Genomic DNA, 19,781 nt, shown 5'->3' with positions numbered 1-19,781 from the left:
CTGCTGCGTCTGCTTTCATAATCAAGTCAGATGCCTCTGTGGGTTTTATTTCATGATGTCTTCAAAGCACCCCTTTGTGTTCTCATGCCCACCCTTTGCCAAAACCTGCCCTTTCCCATCACTGCCCCAGATGAACACCGTTTGCGGCCAGACTGAAGGAGGTTTGTACTATTTCAGCCTGCGTGCGGCTCCTGTGGAAGGAATCATTCTGTTTTACTGAACTTGCTGTGCTGGGGACGGAGGGGCAGTGCCACCGCCTCCCTCCTCTTTTCTTAAGTCAGGTATGCACGCAGGTCAGACGAGGTTCCCGGGCTTCCTGTCCTTGCCCTGGACGGGCAGCTCGGTGCCCCCCAGGGCCGTCCCGCTGGAGTGGCAGTCTGCTCCCCCTGTGCGTGCTGCTGTGCTGGGGGTGGAAGAGAGTGGCGCCCGGGCAGTGGCCCATCACCTCGCTGTAGGCCGGGGGTGGCCCCTCCATCCTCCTGTTACTGCTGCAGGTGCTGGCACTTATGCCCGAATTGCTGCTGGGTGGGCGTGGGCCCCCGCTGAACACGGACACATCTATCAAATCGCTGTCAAATATGGTTCGGTTGGGCGGGGCCCTCACAGACTCTCGGTTGAGTTCCATCTGCTGTTCGGGGTCCCGGAGCTGCAGGGTGCAGGGCCCCTGGTAAGGAGGCGGCTCCTCCCCGTCCGACAGGGAGATGGTGGGGGGAAGGTCGATCTCGTGCTGCACATAGGGGTAGGTGGGCTGGAAGCGGCTGAACCGATCCCTCTGGAGAAAGGTTGGGGCAGTCCCCCCATCCCTGGACCGCGGGGCGTACATGATCTGCAGGGAAAAGAGCAACACCTGGGAGATGTTCTTGGCACGGTGATGACCACGGACGTGATGGCAGCAAGGAAATTCACGTCTGTTCTCACCCATCTGAAAACTTTCCCCCCCCAAAAACATGTAAAGGCTATTCCAGGAAAACAGAGGTTTTTTGTTCCTAATGACTTACATCACTCACCTTGCCAAACCCAGGATGGTTCAGCAACGGATAATTGCGGTTACCTGAAAATGTAGGTTTAATGGAGTTATTGTGTGTACATTTCCCACTGGGTCAAGGAGAATACAGGAGCCCCCCACCCCAAGCCTGCCCACCATGTGACCTTCTCCGGGCCCCACTCCTGTGATTCAGAGGAGTGTAGAGTGTGCAGAATTTTCATTGTAAATGTAAGTTGTAACTTCACAGGATGGTACTTGGAGCAGGTGCAAGACATTGGGTCAATTTATGAGTTATTTATAGGAGCTTGTTGCCCTATCAATTACTTAAAAATATGGAACAAGTGACTTTTTTTCTTTCTGGATAAAAGTTTCCTGTAGTTATTTTTAGCAACTGACATGAAAACTATTTTATATTCCAAAGTAAGTATGATTATAGATATTTTTTCCCCCCAAAAGAATCCAGGTACTCTATTTCTTGCATAACTAACTTCTCATCTATTCCACCATCTCACTTTCTTCTAGAGGAAGGACATATGTATATAAAGATATACGTCCATCTGTCTGTCAACTTCTCTCACACCATGTTTTTAACTTAAAGGCAAAAAAACGTTATCTTTACAATCATACTAATAAACTGGGAGATGGGGTGAATCAAGCGGTGATGTTTATAAGGTATGCCGACACCCACCACCTCATTATCATCAGCAGCTTAAGGCATCAAGTGAAGATCCTGGATTCTCGACCTGTTTTCTGGAAGGAGCTCTGGCCAGGCACAAAGAATCCTTGGGAGAGTCTAGGGAAGACCCCTCCCCCACCTCTTAAACCAAGTTACAGGCACAGGCCTTGATCTTCGTCTGTGCTGACACGTTCAACCCTTCCACCAATTTTGTTCATCCCCCTCTACGCATCTCCTGCCACCCACACCCCGCCTGTGTCCAACCCCTTACCTCCGAGGCGGGCCGAGGTCCAGATCTGTCTGTAGGCCACAGGCGCCCTTCCTGGTTGGGGGGTGGGGGACATCACAGGAAGATCATTAGTTTCATGCAGCAGCACCCAAAGCCAAGGGATCACACTCAGATGAGCGCAGGCTATTTAACAACACCCGGAACCACAAAGCCCCAGCCTTTTGTTACCTGCACCCACAGAGGAGTTGTGGCCACAGGAAAGTCAAACAGTTCGGGTCTCCCCACAGTAGCCTTGAACGGTGTGCCCATCCACACCGGTTGGCTTTCAGACTGAGTTTCCCAAACCTAAGAGCCCTCTGTGCATCTTCTCATGAATTGATTCCTCAGTACAAATGCTCACGAGGAGTGTGGAACCTGACATCTAGTGGCTTAGTAATCTTCTTTCAAAAATGTTTGGCCAGGGACTTTCCTGGTGGTGCAGTTGGTTAAGACTCCACGCTCCCATTGCAGGGGGCCTGGGTTCAATGCCTGGTCAGGGAACTAGATCCCACGTGCATGCCACAGCTAAGAGTTCACATGCCGCAACTAAGGAGCTGACGAGCCACAACTAAGACCCAGCGCAACCAAAAAAAAAAAGGCCAGACCGACAAGGTGACAAGGAAACAGTAGGCATGATTAAGGGTCACTTCTAACACCATAAACTTGTCTACAGAGCATTTCAGTGTGGTATCCCTTTTGAACCCAAATTGTTGGCTATAGCAGGGTCTGCGGGGCTTTTGTGCCTAGTAAGACAAGAATGGGGTGGGGGGGTAGAGAAGTGCCTGTATTTTTGGATTCCCAGGGATGTGCACATACGACCTCCTGCCATCATGGCCTCCTGTGACCTGAAAGTGCCCACAGGTAGACTTGGGAGGTCAAACAGCCCCAGGTCTTCAGAAGTGAAAGCGACCTCCCCTGGTCCTTGCAGGCGGGCATCCACCACGGCCCCCCTCGCTGTGAGCAGGTGGCATCCCTAGATCTGACTATACAACTAATTAACGGCGACAGAGTGGCTCTAACCAGGTGTCCCAGCCCTAGGCATGCTCCTTTGCGTCAAGGGAGACGTCACTCCCACGTTGAGAACAGCACAGAGCATCCTCCACTGTTACTAAGAATTCCACCCCTGGCAACAGCAGATTAAAGCACAGGGTGCAGCCTGACAACCAGATGTCACAGCACCAAATGAAGTGGGCAGGAAGGGACCCAGAAGAGGGGTAGTAGCACGTTTTCCGAAAACAGCAATAACTATTCTCAATGGCTTTATTTCCCTAGAAATTAGCAAAACTGGAAAAATGCCAAAAAGAGATCCACACCAAGCCTTGCACACACCGAGTCCTGTATTTCACCAAAGTCACGTCAACCTACCTGTTTCTAAATCCACGCACTTCCCGGCCTCCTCCCAGGCTTCCTGCTGCCCTTCCCCTTGACCCCACTCCTCCTGGTCCCTCCCGACCTCTCTGGCCACTCGGCCTGCTCCTGGCGCGGGGTCCGGGGGGTGCGGGGGTTGGGACAGGCGCCTCCAGGTCTGCTCAGGTGGAATGTTGTGGTTCCGCGGGGACCCCCTCCTCTCCAGGGGCCATCGTCATGGGACGGGTCTGCACCGCCACAGCCTCCGCAGGGCACGCCCCCGCTCCTCCCCTTGGCTGCCGCCCCTGCTGCTCACTCAGCTGCTCGCTGGCGGCTGCCTTGAGCTCAGGCTTCGGAAGGGAGGCCATGAGGTTGGCCTCTGTTGGTGCACCGGGAACAGCCCTGCGAGACGAGGGCCCGGCCGCCCCGCCACCCTTCGCGGGAAGCCGGGTCCTCTGACCACGACGGAATAAGCTGGGAAATAAGATAGCAGCTCACAGAGTTCTGAGCAACAGGAACAAAATCTTGCTAGTGTCGCTACGCGGGCCCATACACACTGCGTCTTTCGTAGCTGTTTGCTTGTGAGAACTGTTCCCTCATGCCGCGTTGCGTCCACAGAGCACCTCCGGCGCCCTTGCATCCCTGGTGGCCCTGAAGACGCCTCCGTGGGTGCCCGGGAGCATGGCCACCAGGACCCAGGCCCACGAAAGCCTTGGGCCACCCTGAGGGGCTCTAGTGAATTTGCATCTTCTGAAAAAGGGACACACGACAACTCCGGATCTCGCAGGCTTGAAGACGTGCATTTTCAGGTTCCTTTACCCTCAAGGAATCTGCATTCTATTTTCCTCCTTCTGAATGGTAAACAGCTACATGGACAGAAAATTTTCCCATAAGTTGAATCTGCCTGACACTAAAACGTCTGCATTAGAGATTTTAAAAATCACGTGCTCTTCCAAGTGATTGTCTTTATGATTCCAACGATCCAGATGTGTCGTCTGCAGACCTGGAACACAATGACTGGATTTTTTCCTTTTAAATCTGTTTGGCACTTCTGCGGGCTGGGTGGTGAGTGGGAAATCAAAATTGTCTTTTCTAAAGTTGTGGTAAATTATACATAACATTTACTATTTTAATCATTTGAAAGCATACAGTTCTGTGGCATTAAGTATATCCTCGTTGCCACGCACCCATCACCCCCATCCATCTCCAGAATTTGTCTTCTTCCCAAACTGAAAACGCTGTACTCACTGAACACTAACACCCCATTCCTTCCTCCCCTCAGCCCCTGGTGACCACCATTCTACCTTCTGTCTCTATGAATCTGACTATTATAGGGACCTTGTCTAAGTGGAATCATACAATACTGTCCTTATTTCACTGAGCATAATGTCTTTAAGATTCATCCATGTTGTAGCCTGTGTCAGCATCTCATTCCTTTTTAAGGCTAATATACTCCATTTTAGGTACATACCATATGTTGTTATTCATAGATATCTTGGTTGTTTCCCCTTCTTGGCTATCATGAACAATGCTGCTATGAACAGGGGTGTATAAATATCTCTTTGAATCTCTGCTTTTCATTCTTTTGAGGACACACCCAGAAGTAGAATTTCTGGATCATACGGTAATTCTATGTTTAATTTGGAGGTGGGGGGACCACTACTGTTTTCCATAGCAGTTCCATTTCGGTTCCAATTTCATCACATCCTTGCCAACACTTGTTGTTTTCTGGTTTCTTGCTAATAGTCACTCCAGTGGGTGTGATGTGGCATCTCACTATGGTTTTTTTTTAAAAATTAAGTTTTGGCTGAGTTGGGTCTTTGTTGCTAAGCCCGGGCTTTCTCTAGTTGTGGCGTGCAGGGGCTACTCTTCGTTGCGGTGTGCAGGCTTCTCACTGCGGTGGCTTCTCTTGTTGCAGAGCAGTACGTGGGCTTCAGTAGTTGTGGCTCACGACTTCAGTAGTTGTGGCAGGCTGAGTAGTTGTGGTGGACGGGCTTAGTTGCTCCATGGCATGTGGGATCTTCCCGGCCCAGGGCTCGAACCCGTGTCCCCTGCATTGGCAGGCGGATTCTTAACCACGGTGCCACCAGAGAAGCCCCTCTCACTATTGTTTTGATTTGTGTATGATTAGTGTATTAAGTCAGGGTTCTCCAGAGAAACAGAACCAATAGGAGACTGATTGATTGATTATAGGAATTGGCTGCATGTTTCTGGAGGCAGAGAAGTCCCACAATCTGCTATGCGCAAGATGGAGACCCAGAAAAACCAGTGGTATAATTCAGTCCAAATACCAAGGGCTGAGAACTGGAGGTGGGGGGCGTCCACTGGTATATGTCTTGGACTCTGAAGACCCAAAAACCAGGAACTCTGATGTCCAAAGGCAGGAGAAAATCGACATCCCAGCTCAAGAAAAGAGAGAAAGAACGAACTTGCCCTTCCTCCATTTTTTTTTTTTTTTTTTTTTTACTCAGGCCCTCAAGGGATTGGATGATGCTCACCCACATCGGTGAGGGCAGAGTTTCTTCACTCTGTCTACTGAGTCAAATGGTAATCTCTTCCGGAATTACTTCCATAGACACATTGCTTAGCTCAGTCAAGTTGACACATAAAATTAACCATCACAATTAGTGATCTGAGCTCTTCTCATGTGCTTATTGGCCATCTGTATATCTTCCTTGGAGAAATACCTACTCAGGTCCTTTGCCTATTTTAAAATTAGGTTCACTTATTTTGTTGCTGAGTTGTAAATGTTCTTTATATTTTTTGGATATTAATCCCTTATCAGATACCTGATTTGCAAATATTTTCTCCCATTCTGTGAGTTGCCTTTTCACTCTCTTGATAGTGTCCTTTGACAAGTTTAAGTTTTTAATTTTTGAAGTCCAGTTTACTTATTTTTTTCTTTGGTTGCTTGTGCTTTTGGTGTCAGATCCAAGATATCATTGCCAAATCCAATGTCATGAAGCTTTTGCCCTATTGTTTTCTTTAAGAGTTTAATAGTTTTAGCTCTTACATTTAGGTTTTGATACATTTTGAATTAATTTTTTGTATATGGTAGCAGATAAGGGTTCAATGTCATTATTTTGTAGTGAATATCCAGTTTTCCCAACACCATTTTTTAAGACTGTCCTTTTTCCTTGAATGGTCTTGGCACCCTTGTTGAAAATCATTTGACCATACATCAGAGAGTTTATTTCTGGGCTCTCTATTCTATTCTGTTGGTCTAAATGTTTGTGTTTATGCCAGCACCACACTGTTTTGTTATTGTAGCTTTGTAGTAAATTTTGAAATCAAGACGTGAAACTTCCAACTTTGTTATTCTTTTTCAATATTATTTTGGCTGTAGGTGGGGATGGGGGTTCCTTCTGATAGCACATGAATTTTAGGATGGGCTTTTCTATTTCTGCAGAAAAACATGATTGGGATTTTGACAGGGATTACACTGATTCTGTAGATTGCTTTGGGTAGTACTGACATCTTAACAGGATCAAGTCTTCAGGTCCATGAACACAAGATGTCTTCCATTTATTTGTGTCTAATTTCTTTCAGCAATGCTGTATAGTTGTCAGTGTACAAACCCTTCATATCCAGGCTTCCCTAGTGGCGCAGTGGTTGAGAATCTGCCTGCTGATGCAGGGGACACGGGTTCGAGCCCTGGTCTGGGAAGATCCCACATGCCGCGGAGCAACTGGGCTGTGAGCCACAATTACTGAGCCTTTCAGGCGTCTGGAGCCTGTGCTCCGCAACAAGAGAGGCTGCGATAGTGAGAGGTGCGGCGCGCGCACCGCGATGAAGAGTGGCCCCCGCTTGCCACAACTAGAGAAAGCCCTCGCACAGAAACGAAGACCCAACACAGCCATAAATAAATAAATTTTAAAAAAACAAAACAAACAAACAAAAAAAAACCTTCATATCCTTGGTTAAGCTTACTCCTAAGTATTTTATTCTATTTGATACTATTGTAAATTGAACTGTTTTCTTAATTTCTTTTTGGATTGATCATTGTAAGTGTAAAGAAATGCAGCTGATTTTAGGGGGCTGACTTTGTGTCCTGCAACTTTGCTGAATTTATTAGTTCTAGTGGTGTTTTTTGTTTGTTTTTTGTTAATTGGAATGTTTAGGATTTTCTACACATAAGATCATGTCATCTACAAAGAGAGATAATTTTACTTTTTTTCCTTTCTAACCGGAATACCTTTTCTTGCCTTGTTGCTCTAGCTAAAACTTAAAATAAATACTATGTTGGATAGAAGTGGTGAAAGCATGCCTGCATCCTTGCCTTTTTCCTGATCTGAGAGGGAAAGCTTTCAGTCTTTCACCGTTGAGTATGATGTTTGCTATGGGCTTTTCATGGATAACCTTTATTATGTTGAGGTAGTTTCCTTTTATCTTAGTTTGTTGAATGTTTTTATTATGAAAGGGTGTTGAATTCTGTCAGATACTTTTTCTGCATCAGTGAGATGATCATGTAGTTTTTTTCCTTTCATTCTGTTAATGAGGTGCATTACATTGATTGATTTCATAATGTGGAACCATCCTTGTATTCCAGGAATAAACCCCACTCGGTCATGGTGTATAATCCTTTTATTATGCTGCTGAATTCAGTTTACTAGTATTTTGTTGAGGATTTTTGCATCAGTATTCATATGGGATATTGGTCTTTGGTTTTTCTTTTCCTGTTGTGTCTTTGCCTGGGGCTTTGGTATTGGAGTAATGCTGGCCTCATAAAATGAGTTAGAAGGTGTTCCATCCTTTTCAATTTTGGGGAAGAATCTGAAAAGGACTGGTGTCAGTTCTTTAAATGTTTTGTAGAATTCACCAGTGAAGCCATCTAGTCTAGGAATTTTCTTTGTTGGGAGGTTTTTGATTATTGATTCAATCTCCTTACTAGTTACAGATCTATTCATATTTCCTATTTCTTCATGATTCGGTCTTAGTAGGGTGTGTTTCTAGGAATCTTTCCATTTCATCTGGGTTATTCAATTTGTTGATATACAATTGCTCATAGTACTCTTATAATCTTTATTTCTGTATCTCTTGGATCTTTTTCCACCCAAAGGATACAATGCTTATAGCGTTGAAAGAGAGTCATCTGTGACCATGACTCACGGGCTTCTGCTGTGAGCTGCGGCTGAAGCCTGCTTGCTGCCTTGGGTCCTTGGGCACCACATGTGAGACCACCACGTGTGAGACCACCCCATGCTCTGAACTTTCTTGGTTTAGCTCTCAGCTAAACTCTCCTTTCCACACACAAAGGACCACAGGGATCATCAGATTTGGGGACTGGAAACACCCAATATAGTGTTTTTCAAACTGTGAGTTGCAGCCTCTTAGAGAGCTGGAAAATCAATTTAAGTGGGTCACAGCCAGCATTCCACAGATAAAACAGACAGAAAACATCTTGAGTACATTTTAAGTACTGTTTGGTGAAAGTTCTGCCTCAGTTGCGTGTGAGTATTGTGGATTGTGATGTAAAATGTGTTTCCTACACATTTGGTCAGAGGGGTCAAAAACAATCTGAAGGTCTGTGATCTAAGCCAGCTCTCCCTCATTTTGGATGGGAGGAAACTGAGGCCCAAGGAGGGTATATGACTCACTGGAGGTGTCATGGCCAGTTTGTGTAAAGCAAGGCCATTGCTGGATATTTTGGCTTCTACCCAAGGGTTCCTCCCAGTGAACGAACATATCATATGGCCTCAAATATTTGAAAATCGATTTTACGCCCTTTCCCAGGGTGAATTTCAAAGCATAGGTAAAACTGATGTTTGGATATTCAGCAACATCTTTGCCTTCTGATAAAATCACTTTTCTCTTGTTTCTTCCCTTTTCCTAGGCAACCTCTCCACCATCCAGATGCTTTAGTAGTTCTGACTTTTCCATCCTAGACAGCAGTAACAGCTTAGATGCCAATGACTCTTCTCTCCAGCATTTCCCCTTTATCCTCCTTGGGATTCCATCATCAGACTTCGCAAGACTATTTCCCTCCCAACTCTACTCAATCTAGGGCACGTCCCTTAAGAGAAAGACAAATCAAGAAGGAAGTTCTGCTGGGAAGAAAAGAAAGGGAATGCTTTGTATTTCCACAACAATCAATAGCTCAGGGAGGCCTACAGGCCCCTAAGAGCAAGCAGAAAAGGAGGAATGTGATGCCTCCTGGGGTTGGTGGTGGGGGAGAGTGAGCAATCAGGCTTCAGGAGAAAGCAGCCTGGAATCAGAAAGCTCAGGGCGACGTGGAACCACACACTGTGAGCCTCCTTTCACGCGTGAGGGGCACAAGCCAAGTGCCTTCCCCGCGGTCCCGGAGTTGGTAGGGGAGTAACAGAGCCGGATCCCAGCTACTTCCCGTGCAGTCTCTGACGACCCTGCGCACCTCCCCAACAAGGGCCTCTCAGAATTAGGATAATTTAGAGAACTTTTTTTTTCCCCAGAACAAACCACACCGGTTTTTAAGGACTAAGTAAAAACAAACTAAACAAACTTTACCATTAGATTATTAATGCTAATGCCTATTTAGAAGGTTACTAAAAATTGTTTATAAAATTTTTTATCAATTAGCATACTTTTGTCACAATACCAACCGTGTTCAAATGCGTTACCTTGGGAGTCTACAGATTACAGATGCTCAGAATGTTATTGAAACTGTCTTCAGCATCAGTTTATGTGAGCATAGTGTGTCTTTTAATTGCAAAAGTAATGCATGAACACATCCTCATCACAAGAGCCTTAACAACACAGACCAGGCCCTCTGTCCACCTCCCCCTTCCTGGGTCCTTCCTGGCCTTTCTCTGCACCATCAGCTTGTAGCGTGAATAACATCAGCCTTACTAATGGTCACACTTGACTTTGCACTAAAATTGTATCAGTAACTTGATGAGCTACATAATGAGATTTAACTCTAAATGGATTTTGGCTGGTACCAAAAATCAAACCCAGCCTCAGAGAACAAATTAAAAAAAGGAAGGCTTGCCATCATTGAGAATTTTTTTAAAATGTCTCTTGAAAATTTTACTAAAAATGACCTGTAAGCTTTGAAGGTAATTTTAAAACTCTTCTGAGCAACATCAACAGCAGAAGGGTGATCTAAGTTACTAGCTTTGATCTAAGTTACTAGACAGATCTTGGAGATTCTGCTGTGTAACAGCTATGGCCCAGCATCCTTATCCAATTTTCACCAGTAACTTGGCCTCCTTTCTCTTACTTGAAGGAGACATTCTCATTTCAAGCTGTTAAAATTGTTTATCTTCTAATGCTTCAAGGGTAAAACCTTTTAAATGGCCAGTCTGCAAACACCCCGCTCCTGCTGAGACAAACAGGAGGTAGACAGGATCCCGTGCTTGATGCTTAAAGGAGGCCTGACCTGCTGCCCATGGCCCCTGGACACTTGGAAATGCTCATGAAACGAGGTAGGCAGCAACCCCCACCAGTCTCACAGTGCAGCAAGAATCCACCTGCTCGCAGGGAGCCTGCGCCCTGGACCAGCCGATGCTACACTCAGACTGTCACAAACTCGCCTGCTCCACCTGCATTATCAGGCAGGCCCTCAGCTCATTTTTTGCGCCTTCCTGAAAATGGGTCTTTCCTATCATTTTAGAAATGCTTTCCTAACACAGGCTGAAGTAGGTAGAAATGAGACTAGGCAGGTGCGCAGTGGCCGGGCTCTCAGCCACAGTGGGAATGAGCTGTGTGGGGCCCCAGGACACACCTGCACAGAACTGCCGGCCCTGCTCCGCAAGGCGTCCAGGCCAGTGGAGAGGAGCCCAGACCCCGTCACAGAGAGGAAGGCCCTGCTCCGAGCGCGGGACTGGTCAGCAGGCCCGGGACACACCGTCCTGTGACCCAGACTCACCTCACCTGGCCGAACCACTAATCTCATAGGAATGATCTTTACTTCCACAAGGAAGTTTCCCCATTTTTCGGAAGCCAGTGGCCCCCTTGGTCCACCTCTGTTTTCACCTTTGTGATAGAGGCATGAATGCAGAAGAATGTTTGCTCCAAAAACAATCACCTCTGTGCAAACCGGCCCACCACTGAGGCCCGTGCAGGGGCTGGGACCACAGCGGAAGGTGAGCACAGGCTGCTTGGCAGCCCTGGCCTGGGGGACCCAAGCAGGAATACAGGCCAGTGTGGCTGATATGCTCACTTTTCAAGGAAAGATGTAAATTTCCATTTTTACGTGAAATCTCCCAGTTCTTTCAAGTTGGATCAAGTTTTGTCAAAACACCCTGCGGGGGGAACCACACACACACACTGGCCACACCCTCGCCCAGGTCTGGCCATCTGCAGGGAGGGTCTTTGGGCCTGGACTTCCCCCACACCCGAGTTTCTGCACCACAGACCCGTCCTTCCTCGCGGGGCTGGTGCACCCACTGCCCGCCAGGCGCTGCTCTGGCTCCAGGGAGGCCAGGCACGGCACTTTCACAATTGATTTAATCCCTGCAGCATTTGGTCATGAAGAAATGCCTGATGTGACTCCTTTTGTTAATTTCTTAAATTGAAATTGCTGCTTTTATAGGTCAAAATGGCTGAACACCCACAATTTCATATGATTCAAACTAAGTTAAACGTTCCCGTCCCTCTGCTGTTCCTAGTAGATGGGCGGCCACCTTCGCCTTGCCTGCCGTCCAGGCAGGTTGGTGGGCCCTACGGGGTGGCCTACAGGCAAGGCTGTCAGAAAAGGCCACGCGGGCCTCCCGTGGCTCAGGAAAGAAAGGCTCCAGCGATGTGTGTGAACATCTCTCAGGGCTGCGTCTGGAATATTTATGCCCTTTTATTGTTTTCCTATTATTTGGTGGTCTAAGATAATGAAAAGAAACCTAGACAGTCTCAAAGTTCCGAACTCACATAAGCCAGGCTCTAAACACTAAGGCAAGGCTCCCTCAGAAAGAACACGTACGGCTTTTTATCACAAACCCACTCACTGCTGCTGCCACTATTTAAGCATTTACTTTTGTTGTAACTTAACTGAAGCTGATCACTCTTTTTCATTTTTATCCAGAAGTGGCTGCTTCCACCAAAATCAGGGCCGGTCCAACCCATACCCCTGCTCCCCTGGAATGGCGTCTCAGGGACGCTGTGGTGATGCAGGCTGACTGGCCTCGGCCAACACAGACTCCATCCGTCCCTCCCTTGGCACAGAAGTGTGTCCTCCCACAGGCATTGGAGGTGGCAAGGGGCCGCGTGAGGAAGGGGCTGTGACTGCACAAAGCAAACTCCCCGAATCAGGGCAAGCTGGGCCCAAAGGGGCAACTGGTCCAACCCACCTTTTTCCAGAGGACTCTCCCTGGGAACCAGGGAAAGCCCATTAGTGCAGAGAGGGAGTCAAGTCTCCTCAACCACATCAGAACATCTACATGTTCAGCCTCTTTCTCAAGAACAAAACCCAGGGACTTCCGTGGTGGTCCAGTGGTTAAGAATCCGCCTTCCAACACAGGGGACGTAGGTTCGATCCCTGGACAGGGAACTAAGATCCCACATGCTGCGGGGCAACTAAGCCAGTGTGCCACAACTACAGAGCCCACGCACTCTAGAGCCCATGTGTCACAACTAGAGAAGCCCGCATGCCACAACGAAGATCCCGTGTGCCGCAACTGAGACCTGACGCAGCCAAAAAAAAAAAAAATCCCAACTACTGTCCTATATTTTTCCATCTTGACTATCAAGTCTTCCATAGGAAATACATAAAAGTAACCTTAACCAAAGCCAGATCACCTAGAAGCTGACAAATTAGATGCCCAGCCCTTCTCATAGCAGTTTAAAATAAACACACTTTTTACTAACATGGCCATGGAGACCTCACACAGTTCTGGAACAAACGGGTCAAAAGGCCCCCAGAAGTGCGGAGGTCCCAGCAACTCATAGGCTCAGAGTCATGGATGCTCATCCACGGTGAGGCCAGCAGGGGGCACCCCACACCCACCAGCTGCCAAACAGCAGGCACAGCAGCTCCTGGGATGCTCTGACAGCAGACACGGAACCACCCTGACAATGGCGACCCCAGGCACCTCCAGCCTCGGCCACCTTCTCCCTAGGAGAGCACAAACCACACGAGGCCACGGGCAGCCTGCCCCTCTAAGCCCCTTTGGAGGAGGCTGGTTGGATGCTGGGGGCGGGGCAGGGGGCCACCCAGAAGGGCACCTTGAAGCTGCTCCACCGCACACCCTTCTACGGTTTACGGCCTCCCGATGTGCACCCCTCCCCACACACAAATGGCCCCTGGAGACCCCTTGGCCTCCCCCGAGATTGAGAAAATACCACCAAGCCAGATGGGCACTGCTGATGGGGGGAGGCTGGGGCTCACTGCATTGTTTTTTCCTTGTCTGGTGGGTGCCAGGCTCACATTCACTGATTGACAGAGTGAGCAAAGGAAGGCAGAGCCCAGACTGAAACCCTCTGATGGGGCAGGTTCCCTGTGGACACCTCCCACGCCCACCAAGCTGTCAGCAAGGGCTCTCTTCACTCTGCTGACGCCCCCGAGCCTGCCATGAGATCCATGTGTATTAAGAGCATCCCCGTCTCACGCTGAAGGGCCCCCGGGGAGGACGGCAGGGCCGCCCCATAAGCTGAGGACGTTCAGAGCATCCCTGCAACACCGTCCCCGAGCCGTGACAGCCGAAAACATCTCCCCACATCGCCCAAGGTCCCCTGGTCAGGAACAATGAGTATGAAAGAAAGGATCACACTGCTCTCCCAGAGCCCGATGAAGGGAAGCAGCATCTCTTAGAAACCGGGAGGGAGGAGGAGGTACTTAGGAGGCAAGAAGCCCAGCCAGGTGGGGGGCACGTTCCCAGGCAGTGACCCCCAGTGCTCCTGGGATCTGGATCTATGTCCCTGTCCGGGAGAGTGAGGCTTCTCCTCTGGACTAGACATGAAATGGAGGTCCGGCCTGTGCCTAAACTGTCTCTGGTCACCGTGTAAAAGTGCATCATGAGTTTGTGAAACCTCGGTGAGCAGTATCCACACTCCCATTTTATCAGAAGGAAAACCCAAGCCTCGGGACACACCTGCCCTGCACGGGCCTCACGGAAACGCAGCAGGGAGGGGACAGCGGAGGATGAGGGAAAGCCAGAGGGAGAGAGCGTCTTCCTCAGGGCTGAGCTGCAGCCCCCAGCACCCATCTCGTCCCCGTGGGTCTGGGGGCGGCACACAGCAGCCTCACCCTTCCCCCCGGCTCTGCCTGCCACGGACATAGGACACTGGGCAAACCTCAGCTCTACCCATGGGGACAGCAGACCCGAAGGCTGGCCAAGCGACTCTGGCCCCGATGAAGTGTGACCCTGCCCCCCCAAGGGGTCCCCCCAGGACAGCTGCCCCGACACTCAGGGCAGCCTCCCTAGGCCAGTCACCAGGCAGCCCTGGTCCCAACATGCTTGGGGATTCAGCATCCTTCATCCACCACAGAAGCCAAGAATATATAATTGTTTAAACTCAGTGTCCCCAAGCTCTCACTGACAGCCACTGGAACCACAGACAGCAAAGCCAGGTTGGACCTGAACCTTCCATGGCCCCTGGGCTCCTGGGTTAGATCATAGAGCAGTTTAGCTGAATATCAGTGTTTTATTTCCCAGAGGAGGGCAGTGATTCAGGGCAGGAAGTAGCTAGTAATATTTTTTTTTTAAAAAACCAACCTGAAGAGCCTTGCTGTTCTGTGAGGCCCACACAACCTGCCCACCCTTGTGCCCCAGAGGGCCCCACCCCCTCCCTGTCCTGCCCCGCTGAGCCCCCGTCTCATGGGCGTAGGTGGGGATGCAGGATGCATCGCTGACCCTGGACCATGTCCCAGCGTGGATGGAATTCACACGTATGACACTGAGGGAAGGAAGCCAGACGTGGAGGGGCAGGGACTGCACGGTCCATAGAGTTCAGAGCAGGAGAAATGAGTGTGCTGACTGCCGTCCAGGCAGTGGTGACCGTGCTGGGGGGTTGGGGGGGGACTGGCCTCACGGTCGGGCCCCCGGACTGGGCGTTCTGTGTGTGGGATTCACACGCCGAGCCCAGGGCCATCCTGCACCCAGGCTCCCGGCCCTGCTCAGCCCACACTTACCGGCTGCGGCCCGTCCTGCCTCCGGCCCTGCCCCGGGTGGTGGATAAAGGACCGGGTGGAGACTCTGTAGTGGTTCAGCAGGCAGACGACAACCACGACCATCACCGTGACCACCACCACCACGACGACCACCTGGGCGAACTCCAGCTCCGCTGTGATGAAGAGGAGAGTGCGTCAGCCGGGCCCAGGGCCACCCCTCTTCCTAGACCCCCCTGGGACAGAAACGACTTCCCCCAGGCCTGCTGCCCAAGAGCCCCGCTGTGTGGCTAGCAAGTGATGGAGGGAGGCCCGGCTGCACGGACAGACCTCATCTTTGCGGTTCTGTCCTGAGAAGGGCCTGGTCGAGCGTGTCCCACTGGCCCCACGGGACCTCCTGAAGGGCTGTGCTGTGACAGGCCGGCGTCACACAGGACACCAGGTCCAGCCCCGTGTGCACAGCACGGGCGGCCACCACACAGGGACCTTCCCCCGGGCAGGCAGCTCCTGGGTGCCATCTCCTGGGACACAAGAAGCTCTGGGGCCCCGTCCCTGCCAGATCCCCCAACCCCCAGGGGGGTGGAAACTATGATTCCCAAAGCACCTCCACGCGGGGGCCGTGCAGCACACTGGAGGGAAAACATGCTGACAAAGAGCCCCAGCTCCGCTCTGCGAAGGCCCCACCAGGGGAAGTGATTGAGGAGACGCATCTCCATGGTCCCCAGCCCTGTGGCACAACTGGGTTCTGACCGCACCATTACAGAAGCCCGTCTAAACTGCTACCATGCGCTCCCCAGTGGGCACCTTCACGGGCAGTTCGAGGAGAGGGTGCCAGCCCTCAGCTTCTCAGGGGAAGTGGAGCCCAGGGCCAAGGTCAGTCCAGACTTTCTGCTCCCGCCCAGCCGATTGCTGCCCTGTTCTCCCCACACTCTGAGCGGAGGTGGCTGTGCAGGGGGCGGGGGGCGGGCATAGTGCAGGAAGGGCAAGAGGGGGACAGCCCTGTCTGCAGTGGTGCTGCCTGGGACGCGCACACGTGTGGACACGGGCACAGGAATGTGCACACATGTAGACACACACACACGTGCACGCACGGCACACCCTCTTGCTGCAGCAGGGCTCAGGCCACCGGCCAGTGGGTACACTGCTCTCAGGTGCGGGCTCACACCTGCGCAACGCAGGCAGGGGCTGGGTGCCGCCCCACATCCACCCCGTTGGGGTAGAGTGAGGGTCTTCCTGGATCCCACTGTGTCCTGTCCTGTGGCGCCGTCCTCCACCCCAGCCCTCCGCCCCGCACACCTGATGGACAAAGACTTACAAACATGCCTGCTGGACCGGGCGGGACGGCCAGTGGCCCCAGGTGGGGGAGAGGGTGCGCTGCAGAACAGATGATGAGTGTGAGGCCCAAGGACCCCACAGCCCTGCGTGGGGAGCAGCAGGGCCCAGGCGGGTGTGCTGGACGCACCCCTGACTGGAGGCTGAGCAGGTGCAGGAGGCAAAGCCCCAGCAGCAGGAGGGGTTGGGGCCACTGGGCCCACACGTTGGGCTCCCCACCGTAGCTGTCTGCTCTGGACGCCCAGAGGCCTCGTGGCTGATGGGCAGGAGATTGCCCTTGTACTTCCTCTGGGGAGGAAGCCCCCAGGGAACCACCCAAGTACCTCCCAAGGACGATCAGAATCTTCAAGGTGGAGTCTCCTGGAAACTGAAATCACTCTCTGTCAGAGGGTCTAGGCTGGGACTTTGCAGCTGGGGTACAGATACCAGCGTGACCTTGTTTATCCTCACATGCTATGAGGTGTGTGACACACCTGTGAGGGAGAAACACGTCTTCACAACCCTCTGCCTTTGCAGACAACTGTCCTGTGTCCAGGACACCCTGTGTCACAAGGTGCCCATGCATCTGGACCCCAAACCTCGTCATCAACGACACAGGATGAGGCTGTGTGTGTAAGCGATGAGGGACCTGCCTCCATCACCTTGTGTTCCCGGCATCAGGTGTGGGCGGGCCCGGCGTCATCATGAAGAGGTGGACTGAGGACAGGCTCTGGAGCCCACTGCACAGGTGCCCACCTAGAGGACGGCTCCCGCAGGCAGGGGTGAGGCCCGCCCTGGCTGCCAAGCACAAGGGGGCATCTCAGGAGATGAATGGAGGGCGAGCCACCAACCCACGGACCCCTGCTCCGGGGACAAGCAGATAGGAAGCAGGGAGTCAAGGGTGACTAATGCAGCATGAAGACTGAACCCAAAATAATGCTTTGTTTTACCAACTTTTATTTCTATTTTGTGAATGAACAGCAGAGTATTCAAAACTTGCCTTTCAGGTTAAATCGTGCCCTGGAATTGACAAATGTTTCGTCTTCTTAAGAAAACTGCTTTGCTTTTTGGATGACGATTACGGCGAGAGGCCCCGCACACATCTTTGCGTGTTAATTCTTCACTTGGAGGATGTCACTCTAGGTCATCTTTTCCTGAATATGGAAGGCTATGCAGATGACCATTTGCAGCAAAACAATCAAATTACATTTTCATAATTCTATGCACATTTGGGGGTATATATGTGTTTCATTTGAAAAGCATTTTTATTATAAAAAATAATGAAGACTTCTTTAAAATTCAAAGAACATAGATGGAAATAGTGTATAACGTATAAGTTCCCCTGCACAGGCCGGCAGCTCTCACTGCGACCCCCACGCCCACGCCGTCCGGGGCACAATTCACCCGTTGTGTGTATCTGTGTGTTGCCTGTTGAATAAGGGCCTTCTTCTTTTTAATGAATGGAATCACTGTACAAATATATTGTTCTTTTTTCCACTCAATACATCACAGACACCTTTAAACAAGAAAATATGTAAACCAACCTCATTCCCTGTGGTGCCACCGGTTCCTAAACACAGAACACTGGGACTTGCATTCTCCAAGCGATGGGTGTTAGGTGGTTGGGTTTTGTTTTTTTTCCTACCATGACCAAAAGATTGTGTGTGACCCACATTTGTAAGCATCCCTACGAAAAAATTCCAAAAACTGATACAACCTTGTAAATGCTCCTCTTGTCAAGAAGAGGGCAGGGTGTCTCCTGCCTCATGGCCCCAGACCCTCAGTCCTTTCCACGTGTACTAATCTAATGGGCAAAAACACGTATCTTGTTTTAATTTGTATTTCCCTGGTTACTAGTGATTGTGATCTTTCCCTATGATCACTGGTAAATTTGTATTTTTCTTTTTCATAACATTAGTTTATATTAGTTTATTTGTAGTTTTCTCATTTATTTTATTTGTAAGTAGTCTTTACATATTATGGCTATAAATCTTTATCTGCTACATGCATTGCAAATATTTTCTCCTGGTCTGTCACTTCTTTAAACTTTGGTGTGAGTTTCTCTGTAGATGATATAAATTTTTTTTATTTTTATGTCATCAAATATTGTCACAATCTTTTTTCTTTATGGCTTCTAAGCTTCCCATTGATTAGGAAGGTCTTCTCTCCAATATTCTAAAAATATTTTTCTTCTAAGATTTTTCTGTTCAGATCTTTATTTTCTCTGGATTTTATTTCTTCTGGTCTGAGACAGCATGTAGAACCCTTTATGTTGTCTGATAGGCATGAATCTTCTGATCTAATATCAAACTAAAAAGTTCAGCACAAGCAAAGGTAAGACAGACTTCAGCTGTGGGAAACTGTATAGGAGCTCCCACCTTTCTTTCAAAGGGAACCACCTGCTCTCAGGCTGCGGTCGGCGTGCCCTGTGCCCTGGGCCCTGCCGCGTCCCTGTTGAGGCGCCAGCACCAGAAGTACCCCCCCACCACGTGTCCAGACTGGCAGAGCTTCCTCCCCAGACCCTCCCTCCTGCTTGGAGACCAGCCGCCCTTGAGGGCTTTGGTCCCAGGGCTGCTCTGTACCCCAACATGACCAATTACCCCAAAGAGCTCTGTGTGGATGACGTCTACCAGTATTTACCACATTTGAAATTAAAACTTGAAGATGTTAAATATTTATTCATTAAAAAATAAACTCGGGCTTCCCTGGTGGCGCAGTGGTTGAGAATCTGCCTGCTAATGCAGGGGACACGGGTTTGAGCCCTGGTCTGGGAAGATCCCACATGCCGCAGAGCAACTAGGCCCGTGAGCCACAACTACTGAGCCTGCGCGTCTGGAGCCTGTGCTCCGCAACAAGAGAGGCCGCGATAGTGAGAGGCCCGCGCACCGCGATGAAGAGTGGTCCCCGCTCGCCGCAACTAGAGAAAGTCCTCGCACAGAAACGAAGACCCAACACAGCCAAAAATAAATAAATAAATAAATAAATAAGTGATATTGACATTGAGATGGATGTGAGTTAGCTTGTGCAGTGTGAATATGTGAATCAGAAGTTTTTAACTTAGGGTTCATGGAGAGCCATTAATAGCCTTCAGGAAAAAAAAAAATAAAACTCACCACATGTTAACACATGTAACAAAATAACTTCCCGTTGCCACACTTTACACAGTGCCCACCTCTTT

At 49.9% G+C, this 19,781-nt stretch overlaps 1 protein-coding gene across 1 annotated transcript in view; it reads right to left on the bottom strand.

Moving 5' to 3' along the window:
* Positions 1-294: 294 nt before the first annotated feature.
* Positions 295-19,781, bottom strand: part of LDLRAD4 (low density lipoprotein receptor class A domain containing 4) — a 298,933-nt gene continuing 279,446 nt past the window's right edge. The window contains 4 exon segments of the mRNA XM_057526646.1: positions 295-354; positions 356-826; positions 1,933-1,983; positions 15,317-15,468. Coding sequence (XP_057382629.1) covers positions 295-354; positions 356-826; positions 1,933-1,983; positions 15,317-15,468 — 734 coding nt within the window.

This window comes from Balaenoptera acutorostrata, chromosome 13, assembly GCF_949987535.1.
Source record: "Balaenoptera acutorostrata chromosome 13, mBalAcu1.1, whole genome shotgun sequence".
In the NCBI taxonomy this organism is placed as follows: Eukaryota; Metazoa; Chordata; class Mammalia; order Artiodactyla; family Balaenopteridae; genus Balaenoptera; species Balaenoptera acutorostrata.
This window is presented reverse-complemented; position numbering and strand designations above follow the sequence as displayed.